Source organism: Alexandromys fortis, unplaced genomic scaffold (assembly GCF_014885135.2).
Source record: "Alexandromys fortis isolate MF-2015 unplaced genomic scaffold, M_Fortis_MF-2015_v1.1 scaffold_33, whole genome shotgun sequence".
In the NCBI taxonomy this organism is placed as follows: Eukaryota; Metazoa; Chordata; class Mammalia; order Rodentia; family Cricetidae; genus Alexandromys; species Alexandromys fortis.
In genome coordinates, this window is record NW_026067917.1 from 9211648 (window position 1) to 9238597 (window position 26950).

General features: G+C 39.4%; 1 protein-coding gene and 1 long non-coding RNA gene across 2 annotated transcripts in view; one reads left to right on the forward strand and one right to left on the reverse strand.

Annotated features, from left to right (window-relative positions):
- Arhgap15 (Rho GTPase activating protein 15) overlaps positions 1-26950 on the reverse strand; it is a 591259-nt gene that overhangs the window by 208002 nt on the left and 356307 nt on the right. The window contains exon 10 of the mRNA XM_050140010.1: positions 5816-5914. Coding sequence (XP_049995967.1) covers positions 5816-5914 — 99 coding nt within the window. The remainder of the gene's footprint in view (positions 1-5815; positions 5915-26950) is intronic.
- On the forward strand, positions 145-26791 carry LOC126500270 (uncharacterized). Its single transcript, XR_007591287.1, has 5 exons — positions 145-289; positions 1464-1649; positions 13360-13539; positions 13935-15911; positions 25221-26791. It is a non-coding gene; the product is annotated as an uncharacterized lncRNA (long non-coding RNA).

Here is a 26950-nt window from a genome sequence, read left to right on the forward strand (position 1 = left end):
AGAGGCCCCAGCGTGACTACCCCAAAGAGCCCGCTCCAACTTGGCTCTAGCACAGCAGGACCGCTGTCAGGAAGGTGGCATTAAAACAGCAAAACAAAACACCAAGAGAACAAAAAAGAAATTACAAAATAAAAAAAAAAAAGAGAGAGAGAGAGAGAGAGAGAGAGAGACTGGTCTTAATTTTAACTCAGAAAGAAAAACTAAGTTAATTTGCAGCCTGCTCTCAAGAGCTTCATTGAGGATCGTCGGCGCTCAGAGGGCATGTGGACATCCAGCTCTTGACATAAAAGTAAGAAAAAACCCAAAACAAACACCAACATAGCTCGCTCCCTTAGGAACATTTTTTTTGTCAAGTCCACAAATATTCTCCAGAGAAAAAGAAAAACTGCTTATCTTGTACTCTAGATTTTTGCTCTAAGCATGTAATTTTTATCAGTTTGTTTTGTTTTTATTACTTTTTTTTTTCACTTACTGCTTATAAAACTAGGAAGCAGAAGTCTCTCTGGAAGACGATAGAATCATAAAAGTTTTCAAGACTCTCATCAGAAACTAAACAGTACAAATTGCACATTCTTCGTAGACGGATCAGTCTTTAGTGCGTGCCTGGATCCAGCTCTCAAAGATTATCTCAAAGTGGAAAAGAATGAACAGTATAAAGTTTGCAGGGCTGGGAGCAGACTTGTCTAGTTGTGGCAATACAATCTGCACTTTAGGGGCCTAGATTTCAAGCAATGGGAAATAGCAATGTGAAGTTTTATTTTCATACCCAAAGTCCTCAGCGGGATCTCAACGGACTGAAGGGTTCACTGAATGACGTTAGCGAATATTAACGAGGATAAGCTTCATGTAGCTCAGCAGAAAACCTAGACGCTCATCATTCCCGCCACTTTCCCAGTAATTTCTTGTACATACATTCTCTACCTACTGTTCACAGCAATCTGTTTATAGCAAATAGTCATATATCTATTTTTATTCTGTACTGTGAAGTTTCTGAAATCACAGACGTGTACTCAGAGTTCTCACGCTATGACGGTACTAGCAAGTATGACCGTATAAAAATTCATGTAGCTAAGGTGTCTGTCTGTCTCTCAAATTTCACATAATCACAAGGGATTAAAAAAAAAAGTTAAGGTATAATAATAATTTTAGACATTATTTTTTTCAACTTGCTACAATCTATCCTAAGATAACTAATTGTTCAAAGTAAACATTCCGCTCAGACCACAAAAGGAATCCATTATACAAACATATAATTCACAGTCATTTTTAGTGGGTTGTAAACAGTTTGGAATGAGTATAAAATGGGACAAAAATCAAAGTGAGCATTTTGAAATGAAAAAGTGTTTGCTACAAAAGGTCAGTCCCTTTGCTTGGCAAACTATGTAGAAAAGCCTGGGAAAATGCTGATCACACAAGCAATGAGGGGATTTTGAAGCCAACAGCCTCCTTGTTTCTTTAAACAGACATCGGAACCTATAACTGGATCCTGTCAAACAAACGACAGCAAAAAAATATAACAGCTGCCACGAAGTCAAATTGAGAGATAAAGCTTTGGAGGCTAAGGACCTTCTCAGAAGTGGACTAAAGGGCTTGCTGAAATCTTTAAGCAATGTTACGGATCCCAGGGTATCTTCTGGGCACTAAGTCAAGTATGTAACTTGTGTTTCATTCCTGTCATAGCTTTATGTGTTTGAGAGAAGGACACTCACACACACACACACACACACACACACACACACACACAGGGCAAACTTCTTGTTGGTCAGCAATTGCTGAAGCATTCTGAAAGCTATCTTGTATCTCAAATCATTAAGGGTAGAAAACATGGGAATACACACACACACACACACACCACTCTCACCCCCCCCACACACTCACGCACAGTAGGGCTGGCAAGATGGCTCATAGGGTAAGTAAGTGTATGCCACCAAACCAGACCATTTGCGTTTGATCCTTGGGAACCACGTGATGGAAGGAGAGAACCAACTCCTACAAGTTGTCTTCTCATTTCCACACTCATGTTGTGGTGTGTACATTCAGAAACACACAGACACAAACACACACTGAATAAAAAAATTAAAATTGTGGTTAAAAAGCGTATAATGTAAAATAATTATTTTAAGTACATATTTTAATAGTGTCAAGTATATTCAGGTTGTTGAGTTCCAGATCTCTTGGTAGCCTCTTCTGGGGCCCAGGAGCAGAACTGGCAATCATAGAGCAGCAATCACAGCATGTTATGGATACTGAATGCCAACAGCATTTCTATTAATTTTAAAATTCAGTTGTATTTCCTTACATTAAAAAATTGTACTTGATGTACAAAACATATTTAGTGTATAATTGTGTTCATTAATTTAGTAAACTCTATCTCTCTAGAAAAGAAGTCTCTGGCAAGGTCTACGTTTGACTTTTCATGTAAAACATGTCTTTCCAGGTATCACATATGGCTGACATATTTTACTATTACCACACAAGGGGTCAAGATAGAAGCTTTGTGAATAAAACCAAATTAAAATTCTCCTGATCCTATGTGGAGGGCAAAACAAACAAGCAAGTGTTTACGGTTTAGGATTTGATCAATTACTTTAAAGACACACATCTTTGTTTGCGTTTCAGATTTTGTAATGGCTTTCCTATCTTCTTTACCTGCTCTTTCCTCTCAAAGCTCTTATCTCAGCATGTGCTTAATCTTTAGTATCTATTTCTTCTATGAGTTTAGTTCATAACGTGAAGTACAATGCACATCTAGTGACTGCTCCCTCATTCAACATCCAAGGTGTCTTTCAGGAAAAAATTCAAGTTGAGACATTCATTGCTCAATTTGAGTACCCCACAGAGAGTCTTCAACTATGAGAGTAAGGCAGAGAGAAGGAGCTGCAAATATAAAATCAATGTGGTTCTTTGTAAGAAAGTATACTTAGGGCTGCACAAACAGCAAAAAAAAAAAAAAAAAAAAAAAAAAAGGCAGAAGTGACTATAGTCTAAATAGCGGGGGAGGACAATATGGCCTAGCAGTCAAGAGGATAGTGAATCAAATTGAGACAAGGGAATGTACCAGGTAAGTCACTTGGTTTACAGGCTTACTTAGCCATTTTTCCATGTTACGTACAAAAGGTGCCAAAAATGTAATGTAACTAATACCACTTTACTGAAGGTGAATGAAGAATATGCTTCGTGCTAGTCACCAGACAGAACTTCCTCGGAGACCCCAGAAACCAAGCACGGTTCTGTCAGCCTCAAGCAGTCAGCAACCGGAGAGGATGGCTGAATCAATGCTGAGTTTGTCTGCCCTACCATGCTTCATTTTATAATAAATATATAATAAGCATTTCAAAAATACTGCTTGAGTTTTATAGGTGCCTTGAAAAAAAAAAAAAGAAAACAATAACGGAGGGAAAATGAGGAAGGAGTCAAATCCTTTCTATAAGAGCCAGTGTGCCCATATTATGAACCCAGAGGCCATTTCCCCAAGACTGGGAGAGTGAACGCAGCATGCAGCTTGCATTAAATGGGCCTTTCCTAGAATGGACCCATAAGCATTTCCCAGGACCGCGCAGTTGAGTTTCTTGGCTGGAGGAGCATCTGGCCATTAGAAGGAGCACTCCAGATATGCTGAGTCCCAGCCATGCCGAGAGACTTGGCACCTTCCCCTGCTACTTTCTAGTACCAACCCTGCATCAAATGTCATCAGAAGCCTGCATAAATATTGGACTTAGATTCACATAAATTATTTCTGTCCTGAGGTGCAATATGCCAAAATTTAGTAAAAACAACACTTGGAGTAAACAGCATTGGCGTGTAATTGTAAGAATATTAATCCAATGAGTTCAGTGATCATGGAAAAATATAATAGAAAGTACACACTTGTAAATCTTGCAAGGATGTGAGACGTTTGCCTTGTGTCTTTGAGTTTTTATTGAACATTTCCATGGAGTTCCTTTAAGCTTACACTGCCAAAGTGCTTTGAATTTTCAGTGGCTTTGCAGAATTACAAAATCTCTTTGCGTTTCATTAGGATGCTCGGGAATTATTTTAATAATCGTATGTGTGATTAGCAGCTGTTTAGCGCTGGATCTACAAATTCATTTTGAGAGTAAACATTGGGACAATAAAATATAATGCTGTCATGATTGTTCCTGTCAGCAGAAACACCATCCTACCTTATTAAAAATCACCATAAAAATGCCATGCATAGATACAATCCCTGTTTATAGACAGTTTCTATTCTGTGATAGTATGGTATCTGTACCCTGCAAGGCTACACCAGGCAGGGCTTTTCATTTTGCCTTAGGTAGACACACAAATCGAGAGATAAATAAGCTATTGTTTCCATGTGCATACATCTTACTATGTTTGACTTTCCCCAATGGCCTATTTGAATTTTGTTTTTGATATAACATAATAATGCTCATGCCATTGGTACTCAGTATTTAAAGGTGAATGAAGATTTCTTGGAATAGATGATAATTTAACTATTGGAAATAATGACAACCTTCTCAGCTGCTCGTTTTATGTTTATTCCTGAGATAGGTACCTATAAATGAAATGAAATGGCAACAGGCACTAAAAAGACATTTCCCTCTTAATTCCAATCAGCTTCATTCTGCGCAGGCACTTCTCTCGGTGCTTATTCTACAGTAACTGTTTCCTGTTCTCTTCACTCTCAACTCTTCTCCCTGAAGTGCCAAGGCACCTTTCCCCACAGCCACGGTCTTTATCTGTGTCCCTACCCAACCCTTCCCCTCTTGTTATTCTCTCATTCCCTACTGATAGGGGAATAATAGGATCCCAAGGCTGTCCTTACAGTATAATTAAAGTATGAATTTCTAGGAGCTAGAAATTGCATGCCGTTTTTATTATGCTTCTATAATAAAGCCAGGTAACACCGAGAGAATTAAAATGGCCTTTTTCTGAGCAGAGGATTTGAAGCTCTTTTTCCCTTTGGTTGTATTGTTTCAGGAGAATAGGTGTTGAAAATGGAAATAGGGTCAGCCATTGCTTTTCTCTGCAAACACCTCTATGTTTCGCATGATATATATTCCCCTAGATCCTGGAAATATGTTGTAAACTTGTAACAGATGGTGATGAAGCTTCACATTTTTATTTAATACATTTTTTTTTAAGATTCTGCATTTACAGTGTGTGTCTTCCAGGAAAAATGACCTTGAATGAATGAAGTCGTAGTTCGAAGGAAAAACACTCCACAGATACACTAGCATAGAAATGATGAGTCAATTGGGGTTTGTTTTGTTCCCTTCCGTGAGATGAAATAATTTCAGATGAAAAACAGAATGTTGAAACAGAGGAGTCAAAGGTCATCTTAACACTGGAGGTGTATCTGCTAATTGTTCCAGGAAACCCAGTTAGCTGTAATCTGCACTGAGCAGAACCATGTGGAAGACGGCGCATCGGTATCTGCGGGTGGAAACGCTGTTTACTTCACTTGGGTAATGCTGGGGGTTTACCAAAATGGTTCTGGCACGTCTACCAGCATGAATGTCAGAGGGTTCTAACACCGAGACTGCTGATATTTCATGAATGTTTTATCACTGGCTTGGAAACAAGAAGTTTGCAATTGATTCAACAGTATGTCAGACAGACAAAATATTAAAAAAAAAAAGAACATTGGTGAGAATTGCTAATGTCCCTATTGTAAAAAACAAACCAAAGTTAATAAGAAACTTGATCCTCTTAGCCGGTTAACAAAAGTCAAGTTTTAATTACCTGGCTTCCTGGAGAAATCAGGTGGCACCATGAACTCAAGCAGTAGCTGTTCAGAGTACACAGCAAGGCTGCCTAGTTAGTTACCCACCTCGTTTTTCAACAGCTTCAATGCACTGCTTCACAAACCATGGAACTGTGGAATGTTCCCGTTCACACACTGTGTGCAGATGAGAGCCAAAAGTTTGATCTGCAAACGAAACAAAGATGAGTTTCATTAAAATCCAAGCCCGCGTTGTTCTTTAATTTGGTTCTGCTTCCATAGCCAACACTGCGTTCTTCATCTCGCATAGGAATTGACTTCTGCTTCAATTCCCAAGTGTCTCCGGCAGACGTATAAGGACTGCGTGTCCCTTTACGGAACAGCACCCCGATCTCAGTGTAAGAAAACTAGCGTGGTCATGGATTAGGCGTGGAAGAAGAGTGTCTAAGTGTGTTTGAAATCCTGCATGTTCTGGAAGTTTGTCAGCAGTTATCAAACATATAGTTTGGTCATTATATTTAAGGGATTCATCCTGCAGAGTTATTTGAGGAGGCAGGTAGAAGCAGAGGAAGCACTGAAAAGCCAACCTATTAGTATTTCTCCTGTCTTGAATGCTCACCCTCTTGTCTGATTTAAGTATCACCTTTGCGACAAGCCTCTGCTCAGAGCTTCCCTAAGCCAGCCTGGCCTCTCCATTGAAATAGCCTCCCTGGACAGCAATTCCTCGGGTTGTTCAACAGATGCTGTAGACAACAGGGCTTATTCTCAAAACGGCTCAGCAACATCAAGTTAAACCAAGTTAAACAGAGTGTAAGATAAGCATTAAAAGTGCTTTGATTTGCTAGAGCCCTGGCATATGTGAGTTTCTATAAGAGGGTGGAAGGGATAAAATCCCTCGTACTTGATTTGTTAATATCCCTTTGTTTCAGAGGGCATCTGACTAACGAAAGCTACTGAAAGTGGGGTGAGACCACAGCCCTTCCCTCTTATTTAGGATAAGACAGATGCTTCTCCAACAGCATTTCTGCATTTGTGATTAATGGAACTGTGAGTTGGACTTCAACTTGGTTCTGGAGGTTCCTTTATCAAAAGCGCCATTCGACAGCCAGGGGTACTACTGGGAGGTGATTGGATCAGAGTCCTCTTGATCCAATTACTAAATACATAATTGGATGGAGTCACTGGAAGGTTGCGGCAGCTAGACACTTGTTGGAGGAAGTACGTCATGAGGGCATGCTTTTGGAAGGTACATCTCTTCCCTGGTTCCTGTCTGTTTCAATTTTTACCCCCTTAGTCTTATGCACTGAGCCATCGGTTTTGTGATACGTGGCGTCACTGCAATGCTACACATTTCCCTAGCCACAATGCACTGTCAGCCCAAAGCAATGGATCCTTTTGACTCTGCACTGGACCCAGAAGCTAAAAGAACCTTTTCCTTCCATAACCGACTTTCTCAGGTACTGTGTTCCAACAGCAAGGAAAGTGACTAATACAGAACCATCTCTCTATTTCCAGAACCCAAGTGTCTGAATCATCCGTTATTTTGTAGTTGCCAGGGCTTCGTACTGCAGTAGATACTCATAGACTGTATTTTTAAAAATAATCATAAAATATGCACCATGTACCAAGTGTGCACAGACTTGAGGGGCATTAAGTCCATCCCGAGTATTGTGTAACCATTACATTACTCACTTCAAGATCTCATTTCAGTAGCAATGATATGCAATACTAACACCCAGACTAGTACGTGAAGAGTCCAAGGGTGTCCATTTGGATCAGAATGAGGCCTGATCCCCCTGTGACTTCTCATGCTATCCCTGATTTGTCCTCCACTAACTGTTTTCCTTTTAGCTTTCTCAGTATCCATGGAAACTAGTCTTGTTTTCTGAGTGTCTGTTTCTAATCCCTTACAAATACTTTGTCCCTGGGGTTGTGTTCTCATTATCCCCTCTGGGTGGAACTTTCTTGCTCCAGTCTTTGATCAAATGCTATCTTCTAGCTGTAGTCTTTTCCAGCCACCTCTCAAAGACAGAGCCACTCGATTCCATTTTATACGCCGGTATCTCTTCTTTGTTTGGGGATGGGGCTTACCTCCCCTTGAGATGTTGGACCCATGTTGACTGTATAGGTTATTGAACTTGCTAAGAATTGAAATTCAGAAGGGTCAGGGTAAAACATTTACTATGGATCTTCTCTTAGAAGCAGGCAATGTTTGGCACATAATGGAAATTTATTAAGCATGTTTTGAATTGGCAGTGGGGATTTTTGTAGAAATGTGGAGAAAAGATATAATAGTGCATAGCAGAATCCTAAGTGCCAAAGTATTTTGATGATGAAGACACTGAGATTTCAGGGGAGCTGGGTTTTCATCTGTTACTTAGGAAAATGTATTCCCATGTGCTGGTAACAACAACATAGAGGATATCAAGTAAGGCTGATGCACTATTAATAACACACCCTGATGTGGAAATATGTGTGTTGATACAAGAGACAGGAAGAAGATAAACTCAAAACGCAGAGAGTATAAAAATGGCAAACAATTGTATATGCTTTGAACAGTTGATGAAGTAGCAGAGATTTGTTCCAAACGGTGAGCATCCCTATAATAAAGAGTGACATGAATATTACCTAAGAAAAATTGGCTAGGGCTTCAGATTAAACATTTTAAGTTGGATAGAGTTCACAGTCAGGAACCATGACTGCTGCGTGTAAACCTGTTAGTAGGCTTCATTATTTCAGTCTGTTGCCCAAATCTTGATTGACTCTTTCTTCTCTCTGCACAACAATCACAGCAAAAACCATATAATTCTCCAAAAAAAAAAAAAAGAGTGGAAGTTTATGCTTAGTTTGAGTTCAGTGTATGGAGAGGTCTCAAATTAAGTTGTTTGTACCTTAACATTTATATTTGTTAGAGGAGGGGAAAAGGAGAGGCAGGAGGAGAACTTGAGGGAACAGGATAGATGAGATGGAGGAAAGAAAGACAGAGATGAGAGCAACAAAAGAGATATTTTGATTGAGGGAGCCATATGGGACAAGCATGAAACCTAACACTAGAGAAATTCCCATGAATCCACAAGGCTGACCCAAGCTAACACCCTAAGGAGTAGAGAAGAGGGTATCCGAACTGGTCTTGCCCTGTAGTCAGACTGATGAATATCTTAACAATCACCATAGAATGTTCATCCAGTAACTGATGAAAACAGAGGCAGAGACCCACATTGGAGCACTGAATTGAGCTCCCAAAGTCCAGTTGAAGAGTGGGAGGAGTAAATATATGAACAAAGAGGTCAAGACCATGATGGGGATACCCACTGAAACAGTTTTCCTGAGCTAATGGGAGCTCACCAACTCCAGCCACACAGACTAGTCCCTCTGAATGTGGGTGACAGTTGTATAACTGGGGAGACCAGATATATTAGATAGGGCCTTGGATCATCTCCAAAGCAATGGGCCTTACCCTCTCTGTGGAGCGTTGGATGGAGAAGGTAGGTCAAGGGAATAGGAGGAGGGGAGGGAGTGGGAACTGGGATTGGTATGTAAAATGAAAAGAGATGGTTTGTTTTCTTTTTTAAAAAGAAGACAAGAAAAGAAATTTTAAAAATTATATTTGTTATGCCTTACAAAATATTATGACATTTCTTATTCTGTGTTTTCAATTCTACCCAATTTAATTCAGAAATATCAGTGAACACCTAGCATATGCTGAGTAGTGTATTTATTTATTTATTTATTTATTTATTCATTCATTCATTCATTCATTCAGCAACTATTAAATGTCAGATAGAAGGCAGACCCAGACTGTTTATAGCTTAATGTATATTTTATATAGGACTTTTATGGTAGTTACAACAAAATGTAATTTATAATGTTATAGTGAGCATTCATGGTTATTTACTGTGTATTTACCCTAAGCCATGTCTGGTTCATACAGTAAATATCCTGCTACATTACTGAAGGTGTTTATGAATTGTAGAAGTTCCTTGGTAGAATTTTTGGGGTCACTTATATTAACTATCATATCATCATCAAATAGTGAGAGTTTGACTTCTTCTTTTCAAATTCGTATCCTCTTGATCTCCTTTTGTTATCTTATTGTTCTATCTAGAACCTCAGGTACTATATTGACTATATATGGGGAGAGTGGACAACCTTATCTTGTTCCTGATTTTAGTCGGATTGCTTTGAATTTCTCTCCATTTAGTTTGATGTTGGTTGTTGGCTTGCTGTATATTGCCTCTATTATGTTTAGGTATGTTCTTTGTATCTCTGCTCTCTCCAAGACCTTTATCATAAAGGGATGTTATGTTTTTTTTTTTTTTCAAAGACTTTTTCAGCATCTAATGAGATGATCATGTGGGTTATTTTTTCAGTTTGTTGATATGGTGGATTACAATGACAGATTTTCATATGTTGGACAATCCCTGGATCTCTGGGATGAAGTTTACTTAGTCATGGTGGGTTCTTGGATTCTATTTTGCCTGTATTTTATTGAGTATTTTTGCATCAATGTTCATGAGTGAGATTGGTCTGTAACTCTCTTTCTTAGTAATGTCTTTGTGTGGTTTGGATTTGTTCTTGGGTTGGTAGAATTAACATACTAAAAATGGCAATCTTACCAAAAGCAATCTATAGATTCAATGCAATGCCCAGCAAAATCCCAGCAAAATTCTTCACAGACCTTGAAAGAATAATACTTGACTTCATATGGAAAAACAAGAAACACAGAATAGCCAAAACAATCCTATACAATAAAGAATCTTCTGGAGACATCACAGTCCCTGACTTCAAACTCTACTACAGAGCTACATTACTGAAAACAGCTTGGTATTGACATAAAAACAGACAGGAGGACCAATGGAACTAAATCGAAGACCTGGATATCAGTACATACACCTATGAACACCTGGTTTTTGACAAAAGCAAAAAATATAAAATGGAAAAAATAAAGTATATTTAACAAATGATGCTGGCATAACTATATAGAAACACGAAGAAGAATGAAAATAGATTCATATCTATCACCATGCACAAAACTCAAGTCCAAAAGGATCAAAGACCTCAACATAAAACCAACCACACTGAACCTCAAAGAAGAGAAAGTAGGACATACACTTGAATGTATTTGCACAGGAGACCACTTACTAAATATAACCCCAGTAGCACAAGTACTGAGAGCAACAATTAATAAATGGGACCTCCTAAAACTGAGACACTTCAGTAAAGCAAAGGATATGATTAATAAGACAAAATGACAGCCTACAGAATGGGAAAAAGATCTTCACCAAACTCACACTGGACAGAGAGTTGATCTCCAAAATATACAAAGAACTTAAGAAATTTGTCATCAAAAGAACAAATAACTCTGAAGATAAATTACAGGCATTGGAACAGCTGGTGCAAGAGAAAAAAAAAACAACAAAAAAAAAAAAACAAAAAAAACCAAATAACTCAATAAAAATGGGATGCAGACCTAAAGAGAGAACTCTTAACAGATGACTCTAAAACAGCTGAAAGACACTTAAAGAAATGTTCAACATCCTTAGCCACCAGAGAAATGCAAATCAAAACAACCTTGAGATTCCATCTTATACCTGTAAGAATGGCCAAGATCAAAAACACTGATGACAGATTATCCTGGAGAATATGTGGGATAAAGAGAACACTCCTCCATTGCTGGTGGGAGTGTAAACTGGTACAGCCCTTTTGGATATCAGTATGGTGATTTCTCAGAAAGTTAGAAAACAACCTACCTCAAGCCCAGCAATACCACTTTTGGGTATATACCCATAGGATGCTCAGTCATACTACAAGGACATGTGCTCAACTATGTTCATAGTAGCATTATTTGTCATAGCCAGAAACTGGAAACAACCTAAATGCCTCTTGACTGAAGGTGGAGACACACACGAAAAGCTATCTTGGCATTTTGACAACTCACACGACATGGGTGATTGTGAAAAGAGTAGTCTTGGGAGAGTCATAACACCAAAATTAGATGGTTGTGGTCAAGTTTTGCTAAGAAGATAAGGAAGAGATGGATTAACTAGACAAAGGTATAGGACTTGATGTCTGACTTGGGATAGATAGGAGAGGAATCAACTACAGGGTGTTTTTGATGGTTGAGTCTGTGAGGAGGTGCACTACTGACTACCCTCAGCAGTATTGAGGGGGTGGAAGAAGTGTTCTATTGCTCTTCACTGAGAGATCCAGGAAAATGGGGATTTCATAGAAAATCTTTCTCCCGTTGCTGACAATGCTATAGGACAGAAGACAAAGCAAAACAATCTAAATGTTTTAAATTTCTCTGAAGTGTCGAGTTCAGTAATTACTAGCACAAGTAATATTTTTCATATTGCTGTAGATTTACTGTCTTTACTCAAGAAAATATGGCTCTGGAGCACAGGATTGCAGCCCCTACATGAGCCAGCAAGGTCCATGGCTGCCTTACAGATCAAATGAGGCCTCACTTAAGAAATTTAAAATCCAGATGCAGAGAGATTGGGGACAGAGTTGTTTATACAGATTTGAACTGTGAGACTGCTTAGATTTAGACACTGAGGACAGCACAGCCTCTTCTGAGTTGGCTGTGTGGGATGAATGGGTGAACAAAACAACTCTACTTTGAAGAAATTGGTAAAGGGACCAGATGCAAGTAAGTTCTTTGCAAAAGCCACCAGCCCCAGCAACTAGGCCCATTCCATGGCGCTCAGACTTCCCCAGTCCTAAATTACAAAGGCTTCCTGCCACCCTTTCTTGATGGCATTCCTTAAGATGTTTCCTGTGTGTTACTATTATAAATATAACTGCAGCCTGGACATAAAGCTTCCCGTGAGACTGCAAGTAAAAAGGTACAATTACAATATGAAAGGCCAAGACGGACAAAATAACTCAGGATCCACCCTTCCAGAGGGTATTGCTCAGAAAACATTGTATCCATCAATTCTCTCTGGAAAGACACACAGGGGAATTAGGGCCAAAGTGAAGAAAAGTCCTGAACCAGGAATCTGAAAGGATACATTTTGTGCCCCTGTGTCCCTTCACACCCCACACAACCCATATCCCTGAACTGGTCAGTTAAGTAACCAGAAAAACTTCATTCTTACATATGTGGGTCATAAGACTTTCTATGAATTGCAAATAAAAAAAAACTATCAAGCAAGACATTCAGCTTCAACATAAATAATGAATACTCATCTCAGAGGGTTGATGAAACAACTGTGCAAAGTGAAAAATCTTATCAAAGAAAGGATATCTTAGAGATTGATTTTTAAAAGATATCGTGTTTAAGAATGGATTTAGAATGTCTCCCATCTGCAGATTTGATCAAGTCTAGAGTTTCACATACCAAAGAGGACCTTTACGTTACAGGAAAGCATTTGACTTTCCGTCTTAAAATAGCGTAGACAAGGGGGAGGGAAAGAGGAGAAATTTTGTTTCCTTGGCAGGCTTACATGACCAGCTTTGCCCCTAACCTCCATGGTTGTTGCCTGGCACACCATTAAGGATTATTTCTGCCTCCCTCCTCCTTATGGATATTCAAAAATGGGAGCCTTCCCAGCACCCCAAGTTCCTAACTCCCCACCTACATTCCCATCTGTGGGCTCACTGCTAATCTTTTCTTCCTGTCTTAACAACTTTTGTTTTGTATTTAGATAAGGCCTCTTGCCTGAGGTGTCAATATTTTTGGAATCCTCTGCAAGCGTCCCCGGCCTTGGCAAGTGTGACCATTCTATCCCCACCCGACTGCTGCAGCATTTATACCAAGGGTGGCAGGCAACACATTGTTTGGAGAAAATCCATTTTCTGTGATATTTCATTGAAAGCATCTTTTGGTGAGAAAAATAAATAGACCTTCCACAAGACTTTATTTAGAAATCATGATGTTTACATAATGAAGGAGCATTTAACTAGAGAATGGGGGGTTTTAATCTTTCACCTCTCAAACCTGTGACCAATTGAGTTGGTCAGCAGAGCCAGGTTAAGTCCTCCCAGACTCCAAATTGGCTCCATTCTCTCTCTCCTTACCGGCCGTAGATTTCTCTTTTTGAAAAATTATGGAAAGAACACCCAGTAATGGGATCTTTGTCAGTTAGACTCCAAATTAATCAAAACTATGAGGCGAACTACTCAATACATGCAGTTAAATGCTCAAATAATGTGGCAGCGTTATCATTATTTACCTAGAAGACCATGTCTACATATTTTCAAAATGATGTTCTGTTTTCAGGAGGGCAAGCCACCACAGCACAGAGGATGGCACATCGAGAGGAACAGAGGGAGACAGAAAGTGGTAACGGCAAGCCAGGCTGCCCAGCTCAGAAGCAACGCAGGCAATGACCCTGAACATGAGGCGTCTTTATAGAGGCAATCAGCTGCCAGCAATTGAGAAACATACAACACTGTGGTTTGTATTTAAAAAAAAAATACATATTTATCTAAAAGATTGAGGTGTAGAGATGGATGGAACACGCTGAATATAGTCTCGGGGCTAGAGTTGGAGATACTCTGAGGTCCCAATGCTCAAGAGATCATGAAACATGAAACTAGAGAAATACCATGTTTATACATCAGCCCCAACACTAATCTGAGCATAGAGGCTTCAAATTATTAATTATATTAGTTTCAATAAAGGATGCTTCGGTGACTAAGATCATGCAATAAAATACATACAAGGAAGTAAAGCATGCAGCCCTCTTTGCTTTCATAGATCACATTTCCTCTGAATTTTTCTGACACCAAAATGTCACATACAGGCAGATAATTCTCAGTATGCTATTATAAGGGAAAGGCAGGGGATAATGGGAGGTACAAATAATGCTTTTATTATGTAACTTCAGTAGTTTGCATTTTTATTTTTAAGTTCCTTCACTTTGAGATTAAAGTATTATTGCCACATCACTCCTTTCCCTTTTATCCCTCCACATCTCCCCATGTACCTCTCCTTGTTATTTTTTAAAGCCAGGGGCTCCTTTTAAATTAATTGTTATTACATGCGTAGATGTATATGTATATACCTATATTTTCCTAAATTTAACTTACTAAGTCTCTATAATGTTCCTTGTATGTATGTTTTTAGGACTATTAGTTACTGGATAACTGATTGGGGCGCTCTTCCCTGGAGAAAACTGTTGCCTATCGTTCTTCAAGTACTGTTGAGGCCTTGTGGATTTTACCCAGTGCACTTGCGCATGTCTCTTGGTGACTTCATCGTTCAACTCATGCTTAGGAAATCATTGTACATTTTAAAATCTGTCTTTCAGCTCAATTCTTACAACTGTCTTGTGTTCTTCTCCTCAAGCATAATATGAAATGTTAACACAGCACCCAGAACTTTCTCTGAACTCTACTGAGACTGCATGAAGACTTGGCGATTTGAGCGAACACTTGAGTGGAGCCTATGTCTGCATGGACTGCAGACGTCTCTCTAGTGTTGAAGGGTGGTTGTGTTCTCATATGTCTCCTCAGTGCTTCAGAAAGTGCTTACATCTCTTGTGAATCTCCACAGCTTTGATTAAAAGTATAAGCTACTGCCTTTGGGTGTGCAGATATAAAACATTGAGCTGATTTTTTGCTGAGCCTGTAACAGGCAGTAAATCTTTTATGACCTTACGACTTTTTGACATGAGGCAAATACGAGGAAAAAAAAAGAATGTTTTCAACTTGTAAGTATTTTAGATTGTAAGCACATAGGCGTTTCCAAAGGTTGTGTAATAACCTGCTTCCACTGCCTCATTCATGTTCTTTTTACTTCAGTAAACCTAAAAATTCTACAGTGTATGGTAGAGAGGAACAATATTCAACATGGGAAGATTGACCTGGATATTTGACTCGAAAATTCAAACATGTCTAGATTGAGAGTTTGCAGATTATGGGCAGCCGACTCTAGTGGTGGGTACCATTCTCTGACAAGAGCAGACCAAGGATGAGATTCGGTGAAAGCTAGCTGCCACTCAGATGGAACTGCTGTAGTCTTCCCTGTACTTTCTATACTTTTCTTCTCTCCTTTTCAGATTTCCAGCAGTGTCTACTTCCCTGAACACAGATTCATGGTGAGTGCCCTACCTTGTATGAGGCTCCTGTTCATTTAAGCTTGCATGGAATGAGATCCCAACTGTGCTTTTCTCTGGTGACATGAGCCCTTCCAAGAGAGATTTCAGCAGCCAGCAGGACATCTGTATCTTCAACCCTCCAAACCAATGTGACAGTAAGCATGGCATTCTGTGTTTGCTTTCTTTAGACAGAAACTTTGTCTTATACTTTTTCCTTTTGTTTGCATAAAATAATTCATCCTACACACACACACATACACACACACACACACACACACACGCACGCACACATATACACACACACACACCAGGAATCACAATAGCAGAGGGAGTGGTACACTTTTATGAAAAACTTTTTTCATGAAATATATCATTTTTATCCATTCAACGTATCCATTCAAGAGCTTTTTTTCAATGTCTCTAGGGTTGGAATGGTAAAAAGTTTCCATCACTACACAGCTTATGTACATAAGTGGAGAAAGGAAATACAAGCACATTAATACATAATATGAAGTCAGAAATAGATTGGCAAAGGCAGAGCTGATGGTATAGCCAGGGAAGACATCTCTACATCGATGCCATTTGAGGGGATCAAGCAACATAAACACACAGGGAAACAGAAAACACACAAAGCTGCTGGAGAAGGCTGTGGGATTAAAGGGTTGGGTGGGTGGAGTGGGGTGGCCAGGAAGCAGTGTGGTGCTGATGAAATTGAAAAGATAGCCTGCGGGCCAAAGCAGGTAGAAACACACGGGTCATAGGAGGACACTATACCTTTAAATATGGTTCTATGCTAAGGCTCTGGAGATTCCTGGGGGTGGAGGCATGGCATGGTATGATTTCCATCTCTAAATGATCCTTTGGAGCAGTTGGCGTGTAGCTCCTAAATTTAAGAGGGTCAAGCCGAGAAGTAGAGAGGCCAGGCAAGGGGCTGGGGAAATAGTCCCAAGAGAAAAGATGGTACTTGGATAAGAATGGTAATAACGGAAGTGACTAAAAGTGGTTTAATTTAGAATGTATTTTTAGGCAGGATTTGCTGATGGAAGTGAAAGAGACAAAGTTAGAGTCGAGGGTGACTCCAGCTGGCACATGGCTGTGGTATTTCCTGAAATAGAGAACACGTGGGAGCCAGGGAATCAAGGGTTGCTCCGGATAAATTTGAGATGTCTACCAAGCACCCAAGAAGATGTCAAATAGATGTTTGAATATGCAAGTCTGGAGTGTGAGGCTGACATTTTAAGTTTGGAGAATATCAACCTATAGATGGAATTAGAAGTCACAGGGATGGAATATTTCAGCCCCAGAATGTTTGAACAGTGTCCAAGAGTTGGAGAACAAGAAGAATAGAGAAAAGAAAGCCAAGAAACAGGGATCAGGAGAAGAGCAAGGGCCACCAAAGAGCTGTTCGCTGACCCAAGTTTTATCATGACCCAATAGGAACCTGTAAACAAACCATGACTCTAAGCCCAGAAATCCATGTCCAGCCTCATTCTTTCTTAGTCTTATTCCAGGCAATAACTTCCCATGATGGACAGAGATGAATAAGATGGTGTCTGAGTTCACAGCCCATCCATACTCTAAAAGGAGGATATTAAAACATGACATAATAGCTTTGGGAACAGAAGTGGGAATTAATGGAAGGGAGGAAAAAAAAAAGATAGTTTCAGCACTTTGGAGATTTTCAGCTGAAAGTGTAAAAGAGAATGAGAGTTTATTAAGTGAAAAAATAATATTCAAGGTAAAAGGGACTTTGCATACTAGGACAAGGTAAGTGCCACCTCCTCCTCCTGTTTATATATGCATGCATTACATGCATGCCTCCAGTCACCTAATCCATTCATTAGTGAATGGAAGATAAAACTGAGCAAGAGGATACATTTTATAAAAGTAAATGATTTACAGCTAAGGACAGTGACATTGACAATGGAGAAAAAAAATTATTTCAGTTCGTGAGATTTAGATATTTGTTGAGCAGAGAGTTCGTTCCTAGCAGAGGGAGTTGACAATGTTTTGTGCTTTTTATCCACCTGGCATCACCTCATTAGAAGCATAGGGAGGGTCAACAGAAGAAAGAAAATCGTTTATAAAATTGAAGTATATCAAATTTTGCTGGCTTCTCTAGTATTTGCTTACAATCACTTAGTATAGTTTCAATGGAAAACTGTTCACGGAATTCACCTACTCAATCACAAAACCAAAACTACCATCAAGTCTGATGGTCTTTAACTAAGGAAGGCCCACTTTATAGTGGGATGGACACTACTCGGGAAAAATATTTTTATTTTTGGTTTGACTTGCAACTAGGAGGAAAGAATCTGATGCAAAAAACTTAGGGCGGTTAAGTGAACTAATTCTAAATGACTCAATTTATCTTTTAAAGACAAGTAACAGAGACTAAAGATGAAACCATCATTCAATGATTAAGAACTGAAGGATTGTATTAGGGCAGGGAAAGCACAGAAAATTTAACTCCAGAATTAAGCAAAATCTAGGTACGGAGACCTTTTTCTCTAATATCAGCATAGATTCGCTAGAATCCCAAGTGGTAAAGACTTCAATTTATTTGCATGAATGCAGAGTTCAGTAAGAAAAGACTCAAATTCAGTGGGAGTAAAACTGCTTAATGATTTCAAATATTGCTTGTAATGTATTAATATAACAGGTTTGAATATCTATAATGGAGTCTCTTTCATTTGGTTCTTAAGGGTGTTCTTCAAGCCACTAATGCTGAGCGCTAGGTATGTGCTGAAGTACCTAAGAGGAAAAGCACTTTAGGTTAAAAGCACTTTCTCTCGCAGCCTCGGGTTAAAAGCTATTTCAGGATTCTGTTAAAGGCATTCTTTAGTCCTCCGCTTCAGCTTAGAAGTGGCTTTGATGAGAAGTGCTTTGAGGCAGGTAAAGGATTTTATAATAAACCATATTAAGAGCCCGGGAGTCGTGTGGTTCTGTGGAGCACTGGGGCGGGTGTGTAAGCTGTGCATACGGATTCCTGTTCTCTGTAGGTTATTCGAAGCAATGTGGCTCACTAGTTACTCTGTGTAAAGAAACAGAAAACCAGTTCCAGCAATGTCACTGGAGAGAAGGGATTATGAGCCCAAATTCGAAGGCCATGGTGCACGCATTTCTGAAAACAAGTTATCTTTTTGGGGTTTCCAGCCAAATACTGTCTGTTTCTTATTGTTTCGGCTCTTACTGCGGAAAGGGAAAATTGAAAGACATTTCTATTTTTATTAATTTATTTTTAATTTTTTTTTTTTTTTATTTTTTCGAGACAGGGTTTCTCTGTAGCTTTGGAGCCTGTCCTGGAACTACCTCTTGTAGACCAGGCTGGCCTTGATCTCACAGAGATCCGCCTGCCTCTGCCTCCCGAGTGCTGGGATTAAAGACATTCCTAAAACACCTTATTTTGCCCAAAATTTACCCACAAAATTGAATGACTGGGCATTCCATTGTGAGAGGCCATTTTGTACCTCACACGTTTTCTAGGTCAAGGCTGCTCTTCAGACCCAGTGATTACCCAGGCAACAGAACTTCTTATTGGGATATGAAGGGACTATAGAGATGGGATGGACACTTCAATTGGAAGTGTCTACTGAACACAGAACGACAGCAGAATGAAGTCTACCATCTTTTATGCTTTCCTGTACGTGTTGATATTAGCTCAAGAACTGAGGTCTATGAGAGTTCTAAGAAAGGACAAAAGGTGTGTACAACAGCTATAGCCTGGGGCTAGGAATGAATTTCTGTTAAGAAAAGAGTTTAGGCCGGGCGGTGGTGGCGCACGCCTTTAATCCCAGCACTTGGGGGGCAGAGGCAGGCGGATCTCTGTGAGTTCGAGACCAGCCTGGTCTACAAGAGCTAGTTCCAGGACAGGCTCCAAAACCACAGAGAAACCCTGTCTCGAAAAAGCAAAAAAAAAAAAAAAAAGAAAAGAGTTTAGACACAAAGAAATGGAGCAATTTCGCACCTTGTGAGATTCAAAGGCTCAGAGTGATGCTATAGGCCTTTGAAAACCATCTGCACATGGGGAAAAGCAAAGCGCCATCTTGTAGTCTCTGTTCTACCCAGGCTCAAAGGCGGGATTGAGCATGCGCAGGCACTGGGGCGTTTCTGCAATCTTAGTCGCCCTAGGCGGGGAAACCCATAACTCTCAAGGTTGCTGTTTGCCCAGTTGCTGTGATATTCTTTCTTAGGGCAGTCTATAGACAACAATGTCTAAAAGAGGAAGAAAAAAAGAACAGGAGGGCCATTTGACAGTCCTCATTCTAGGCCATGCACTCTAGTAACTACTACCGGGAACTAGGAAGTTGTGTTCCTGGAGAGAGCCATTCACACTTTCTGTTATGAATTTATGAGAATCAAGTAAGACTAGAGCACAACACTTAATGTGAACAGTTCAGCAGTATCTCTTTCCAAAGTCTTTCCATCAACCTTCTAGTGGAGATGGTTATGTTGTCTACACTCACGAAATTGCTGAGTTAGAATATTGCTCTGCGGCAGTGCTAAAAAGGCTAACCTTACAGAAGGGAGGCACAACATATTCATCTTTGTGACCCAGGGTTTACATATTGTTTGGCACAGGGTAGATTAATAAGGGTTTTAAAGTAAGTAAAAGGCAAAAAAATCATCCAGTAGAAAAACTTTACATATAAACTTTTCATAGAAATGTATTTAGCTTACAGTAGTCCAAAACAACTACACCAAACCATTGTTACCATCAAATTCTCAGCATTTTATCCCAACCAGTCATTGTGTCTCCAGGCTATCCTAAAGTAGCATAACTCAAATGTCTTGTCCTCAGTCCAAATGGTTTAACTCAGAGACTCAGACTAAAGACCAAAGAAAAAGGAAAACATTAATTCACACTTTCCATTTGTAATTTTCCCCAAATTTGTGACTTGAATGTTCCTTAAAGCATCTGGCATTTGATATATTACACCATATTTCTGAACATATATCTTCTTCACTCATATTTGGGGAGCTTTATGGAAGTGTGCACCCCCTAGTAACACAAGATTTCAATGTATGTATCTCAGTAGGCAATATAAATAGCAATCAAAACTAAAACAGAAGGAAACATAAGCCATCCCCTGATTCAGCACAGAGCTAGTTCCACAGAATGTTTCAGATGCTGCCTTTATTAGTGGAATGTCACAAAATTGTAGCAAAATCAATCACTTTTGACAAATTCAGAGTGTATTCTCCCTAATCAGGAGAATGCTGTACACTGGCAAGATGAGACTTAGAAATAGAGCATAAAATTAGTAGTCGGTGTTTGTTACAGTAATTGCTCTTTATAAAATGCCAACAATCCTAAGAGGTATTATTTGGAATGTGTGAAGACAGATAATTTCATCACCTTGCCCAAATTTACAAAACATGTAAGCAGTAAAGACAAAACTAGACTTCAGATCTATTTTAAAATTCAGTAGTCTTGATGGTTCAAGGCGCACTGCTTTCCTAGATAAAAACAAAACTGAACGAAACAGCAACAGCAAAATAGGGTTTTCCTCTGACTAGCATAGCAAGAGTCTTGGCTAACCTGTCTTTTACCATTACCTAAGCACCCCATCAGTTCCCACACTCAAGGAAGGAAATAAATGTCCAAATATGTAACTATTTCAAGTGTGCCTAATACTGCAAAACTAAGTATGGCTTTTGTGTTTATCACTTTCTGTCAAGAAAGAGTCATATATTTCCTTAGATGTCCTTGGGGTCTGGGGTTCAAGTCTGGTTATAACGGGGATGGTAGGCTCAGACCTTTTCCAGCAGAGACTATTCACAGCCTTTAGAGGCTATGCCTCATTAACCAGTACAGATTCTTAATTTCAGGTTTCAGATGAGTGACAAAGGTCTGTACACGAACCTGAAGGTCAGTGGTCATGTCTATAGTAGGTTCATGGAGAGCCACAGCTGGGCCACCAGGAAGTAGCCTCAGACAGAGGCTTTTTGGTAAAGTTCACATTATAGCTGCTGATTGTGGGTATAGAAAGATGTCTTTGGCTATAGCAGCGAAAGTCTTTCCACTAAGACTTTACCTTGAAATGCTTATTCCAGCCATTGAATTCCCCCGGGCAATGTAACTTGTGTCCAAAACCGAATTATGTTGCCTTGAACCAAGTAAGTCTGTGTGGTCTATGTTTATCACCACTGGCTTGTGTCCTTTCACCCTCCCCTGGGGCTAAGGCACATTTCCTCCTGTGGAATCCTTATCTGCAAGCAGGAATTTTTCAACTCTCACACTAAATAGTCATGTTGGTGATACTTTCCACATGTCACCGTGGTGTCTTGAGTTGAATTCCACCAACCTCATTACAGACCTCCCCATTTATGTGCCTATGCTTAATGCTACATTACAAACCAGGATGTTTTCCCCATACTGTTCACTCAATCTATAAGCATCTCACTGTATATCCATGACTGGGTTGGAACACAATACATTAGCCAGGCCAGCCTCAAATTTGGAGATAAGCCTGCGTCTGCCTCCCAAGTGCTGAGCTGAGGTGAAAGGCTTGCCAAGTCTGGAAGTATGTTTGATGCACGGTTTAACATGCTCAATTTTCTAATATATTTTTGACTTTATCAACTGATAATTATGTGAATAGATTCATAACTAAAATAGGCTCTGTTCTTTCGACATGTTATTCATCTTTAAAACAACATTAAAAGAGGTCCTGTCAAATGCTGTACATAATATTGAATAGTGCATGCCAATTAGTTTTTTTTTATATTTATTTATTATGGATACAATTCTGTTTACATATATGCCTGCAGGCTAGAAGAGGACACCAGACCTCATTACAGATGGTTGTGAGCCACCATGTGGTTGCTGGAAATCGAACTTGGGTTCTTTGGAAGAGCAGGCAATGCTCTTAACCACTGAGCCATCTCTCCAGCCCCCGCCAATTAGTTTTTAAGATAAAAAATTGGAGCACGCTTAGAGTCTCAGTGCGTTTGACATGTGGAAGTACACAGTGTTCTACTCTTCACAAGACAATGCATGAAGGAGTTCAGGGGCAATGGCTTTTCTGACACTTAGCTTATTTGTAACCTCAAGATATTAAGATATGCTCTGGACATTACTTTCAGACCATCTACTTTTTTATTTCCCAACCTCTAGTCATGTGATAGATTCCTTCCTTGCGAGGTTAACTAAGGCCAGGCCTCTTCCCACTCTATCTTTTCTTTTGCTTGTATGAATTTGAGTTATAAGTTCAAAGGGACATGTTAGAAGTGATATATTCTAGTTAACGGCCTTCACATGTGTTTAACTTGGATGACATCTCCTCGAAAATTTCCTTCCTGTCTAATGTGGCTAGATAAGAATATCATTGAAGTATTGGCGCTCGACAACCATTGAAAGAGATTGGAATTTGTCTTTCGCTCTCTTTTAAGGGCATCACGTCCTATGGAAACATCAGTCCTGGTGGCATGTGATGGTCTACAGAAACCATCTACCTAATAAAAGCCCAGTCCAACAGTTCTGTGCATTTCAGGAAGGTGTCAAGCTGGGTAATTTTATAATTTTTGTCCAGATGCGGAGATTATAATTTGAGCAAAATTCAAGAAGTAAATAGTATCAAGATAATACTTCTGAACAAAGTTTAAGAATTAAATATATACCAGATTTTCTTAGACATATTGATCAAAACACACCACCAAGAAAACAGGATGTGACCTGCCATCTAAAAAAGGTACTGAGCCATATGACAAACATAGATAAGAACAATGGGTTAATATAAGCTACAAGAGCTAATAAGTATCCTAAGCTAATAGGCCAATCAGCTTTATAACTTATAGAGATCTTTGTGTGATTTTCTTTGGGGCTTGCCGGCTGTGGGGTACCAGATGGGACAAAAAACCCCAACAAGCCGGCCCTCTTGTTACAGATCAAAATATTCATGATTTGTTTTGTTTCCTAAATTAGGAGATCTTTTTATGTTTCGTTTTCTTGCATGTATGAATGAATGTATAATTTTCTACTAAAATTATTGACTAATATATTTGAAACTCTTGTTTAAAACCAGGCAAATAATTCCGGAGATATTGGGAATATGCTAATGGGCACAGTGATTTAGACTTTATCTCAAAATAGTAAAGTGAGACGGGTATATGTTATTCAGCTTTACAGCTCCTCAGCAAATCCAAATGCTTTCTTAGTTAGCTCTATGAAGTGTGTGTAACATTTTTAATGGGGTATCAAAGGTAAGATAGCAGAGATATTTAAAGATAGAACATAGGGCAGAGAATTGTAAAAAAAAAAGGCCTGGACTCTTGGAAAAAAAACATGTTATAGAAGGCATGTATTATAAACAGATATTTCTTATAAACTTTAAATACTTCTGAATTCTTTTCTTTACTGGGTCTTTTCCCCAGCTACTATTAAATTGTGAAAATATATTTAATAAAACTTGCTTCATGTAAGGTGTAGCTTATTTTAGGAGGAAGAAAATGTTTCCCTATTCCTCTTTTACATGCTTCTCTTTCTCTTGTCTGAGAAGAAAAATATTTATGTCATGTTTTTAAATAGTGAAAACAATAATAACATTTCCCAGGGAAATAAGGAAGTGAAGATGAGGTTTTGTTTAACTTATCTGTGATAAGACCCTTTGGGTCTCTGGCTTTAATGAGTTAAAGCGAGAGATATACATGACACTCCAACCCTTCTATTATGACAGTTTATGCTTCCTATGTAGGTTATTTAACTCCAATGCCTGGGAAATAGACCCAATTACCACCTTCTGGAATGCTACTTAAGTTAAACGTTCCCTGCAGATTAGAAATCTACTATCCAGAATATAACTCGGTTTCTGAAGAATTATTTCTTCTTTAAGCTCCTGAATATTTTTGGGCAATTTAAAGTGTAGACCAAGATTGCTTGAGAGTAACTCTGCTAGGAAAATGAAAGAAAAAAAAAATTCCCACAGTACTGGAGCCTGTTTCTAAGAGTTTGTACGTCCTGTGCCGATGTACATTTTAATCATGCTCTCTTTCAGCTGTTATCAATTTAAAACCAATGAAACTCCCACACTGAGTCCATTTGAGCAGTCAATTTTAATATCTCCAGGCATCTGTAGTTATTCTGAATGGGCTGCAAAAGCAGGGCTAACAAGTTAAGCTCTAACCATAAGTCGGCACAGGCTGGTAAGGCATACATCAAGCACAGACAGCTAGTCAATACTCCAGTGTGAAAAACCAGCTAGCCACTTTAAGAAGAGCAATATATTCATAATATGTTCGGCAGTCTGCTTTGCATTTCTTTCTTGATGGCTACGAGTTCCGCTCTGTCATCAACAGGGTGACTCTCAAGCATCCTAAGAAATACATTTAAGGGAAAGGTGGTTACTTTTGTGATCTGCAAGTAATGTCTTTGAGAATGAGATTGGAGAGTAAGGGAATGTGCCGTTTTGTGAATAAATATCTAGAAAGTGTCTTCAATGGACACTTTTTTTTTTTTTTTTAAGAAAATAGCCATATGTTCTGGATCTCTGAGCACGGACCCTACTTCAAATATTATGTCACTGTCAGGCCATGTGTCTCAATGTTGTGTTTGGAAAACATGGCTGCCAGAAATACCTCGTCCCCTCCCAGGAGTGGCTGCAAGGCGGGATCTGCCTCCTGCAGACAGAAGACGACATTGAAGGAGGAGTATTCCAAGGAGATCAAGGCAGTCACCACTTCCATCAAACCCTTTCTAACTTTGGGCCATGGAGCCCTGGGGGAGGGAGTGCAGGGTGTTTATGACATTTAGCCGCTTTCCCAGAACTCTTTTATGTACTTTTATCTTCAAAAAGAAAGAACATATTAAAGCGACATAACTGAGGAGGAGCAATACTACATAAAGTTTATGTTTTCCGATCTGTTGCCCCAGAAAATGCTTTGATAGAACACACTTGGAGCAACACAGATCATTTCAAAGAATATCTGAGCGATAGACCTCTTCATATTGCAGTTTGGCTGGCACAGAGAGACAGCTAATTGTGATTAGTCAAATTCTGATCAAACATATTCCTTCCTGCCCCAGACAAAAGTAAAACTGCAGGGAAAGAAAGCTTGCCATTGGAACTGCTTTCCTAATGAATGCAGTTTATATGGGGCTGGCTGACGTGTTTCCTTTTTAAGGCTGGTTCACAGCATCTTGCCCAGACTGGCCTTGAGCACCTGGGCTGACATGAGCCTCCCATATCAGCTCCCAGAGGATCAGGGACTCAGAGCAAACACCACTACACCTGTCTTGAGGGTGGTTAATTTTAAATCATTAATCAGGTAGGGCAATAAAACAAAAGGAAGTTACTTTATTTAGAAAAAAATATACTGATGTCATTTCTCTATTTTGTTTTGTAAATTTATGGGGTATTGGCGATTGATTATAGATAGGGCAATTTATTATAGATATGAATTTGGGGGGTGTTTGTAAAGCCAAACTGTCAGTGATGGTAAAAGATACTGAGGACACTCCCTTCATCTTAGGATATGTCAAGATGAAATGTTGACATCAATACTTACTTGTTTGTAGCAGCCTAGCACATCTGCTGAGCATTGTCCCTGATGAGATGCTTGCTGGGAGAGCTCTGGTGTGGGGTGATTTTTAGAGACACACTCAGCCTACGCATAGTATAGAATCTTAAATCTTACTTATATCACGCAGAAGGACAGGGTAGAGCCAGTTTTCAGATATGTGGTCAATCCATCTGTCTGGCTGCATATAAAACATTTCTTTATGTATTTGTTCCTTCTCTAGATCAGGATGAAATTATGCTCCAGTCTCCTGGAATTAGCTACTTCAAAACGAAATGAAATCAGCAACTAATACTTTGTATGGGGAGTAGGATTATAAAAATTAGAGGGGGAAAAACTCAGTATCTAAAACTGGCTTTGGAGTTGATCACAGGTTCACAGAGGCCACAGGAAGGGGGCTCTGAACATTGACTAAGGGCACATGTCTTTTCAGAGAGCAAAGATTTAGGATATGATGAGAGACATCAAATATTCATTAACTTCTTGTTTATAGCGCAGAAGAAGTCTTACACCTAAAAGAAATAATATATCAGTCTGACTTTTGGTTATCTGCAGCTAGTCAAGAACATGATTTGAGCCAGGTGGTGGTGGCACATGCCTTTAATCCCAGCACTTGCGAGGCAGAGGCAGGCAGATCTCTGTGAGTTTGATGCCAGCCTGGTCTACAAGAGTGAGT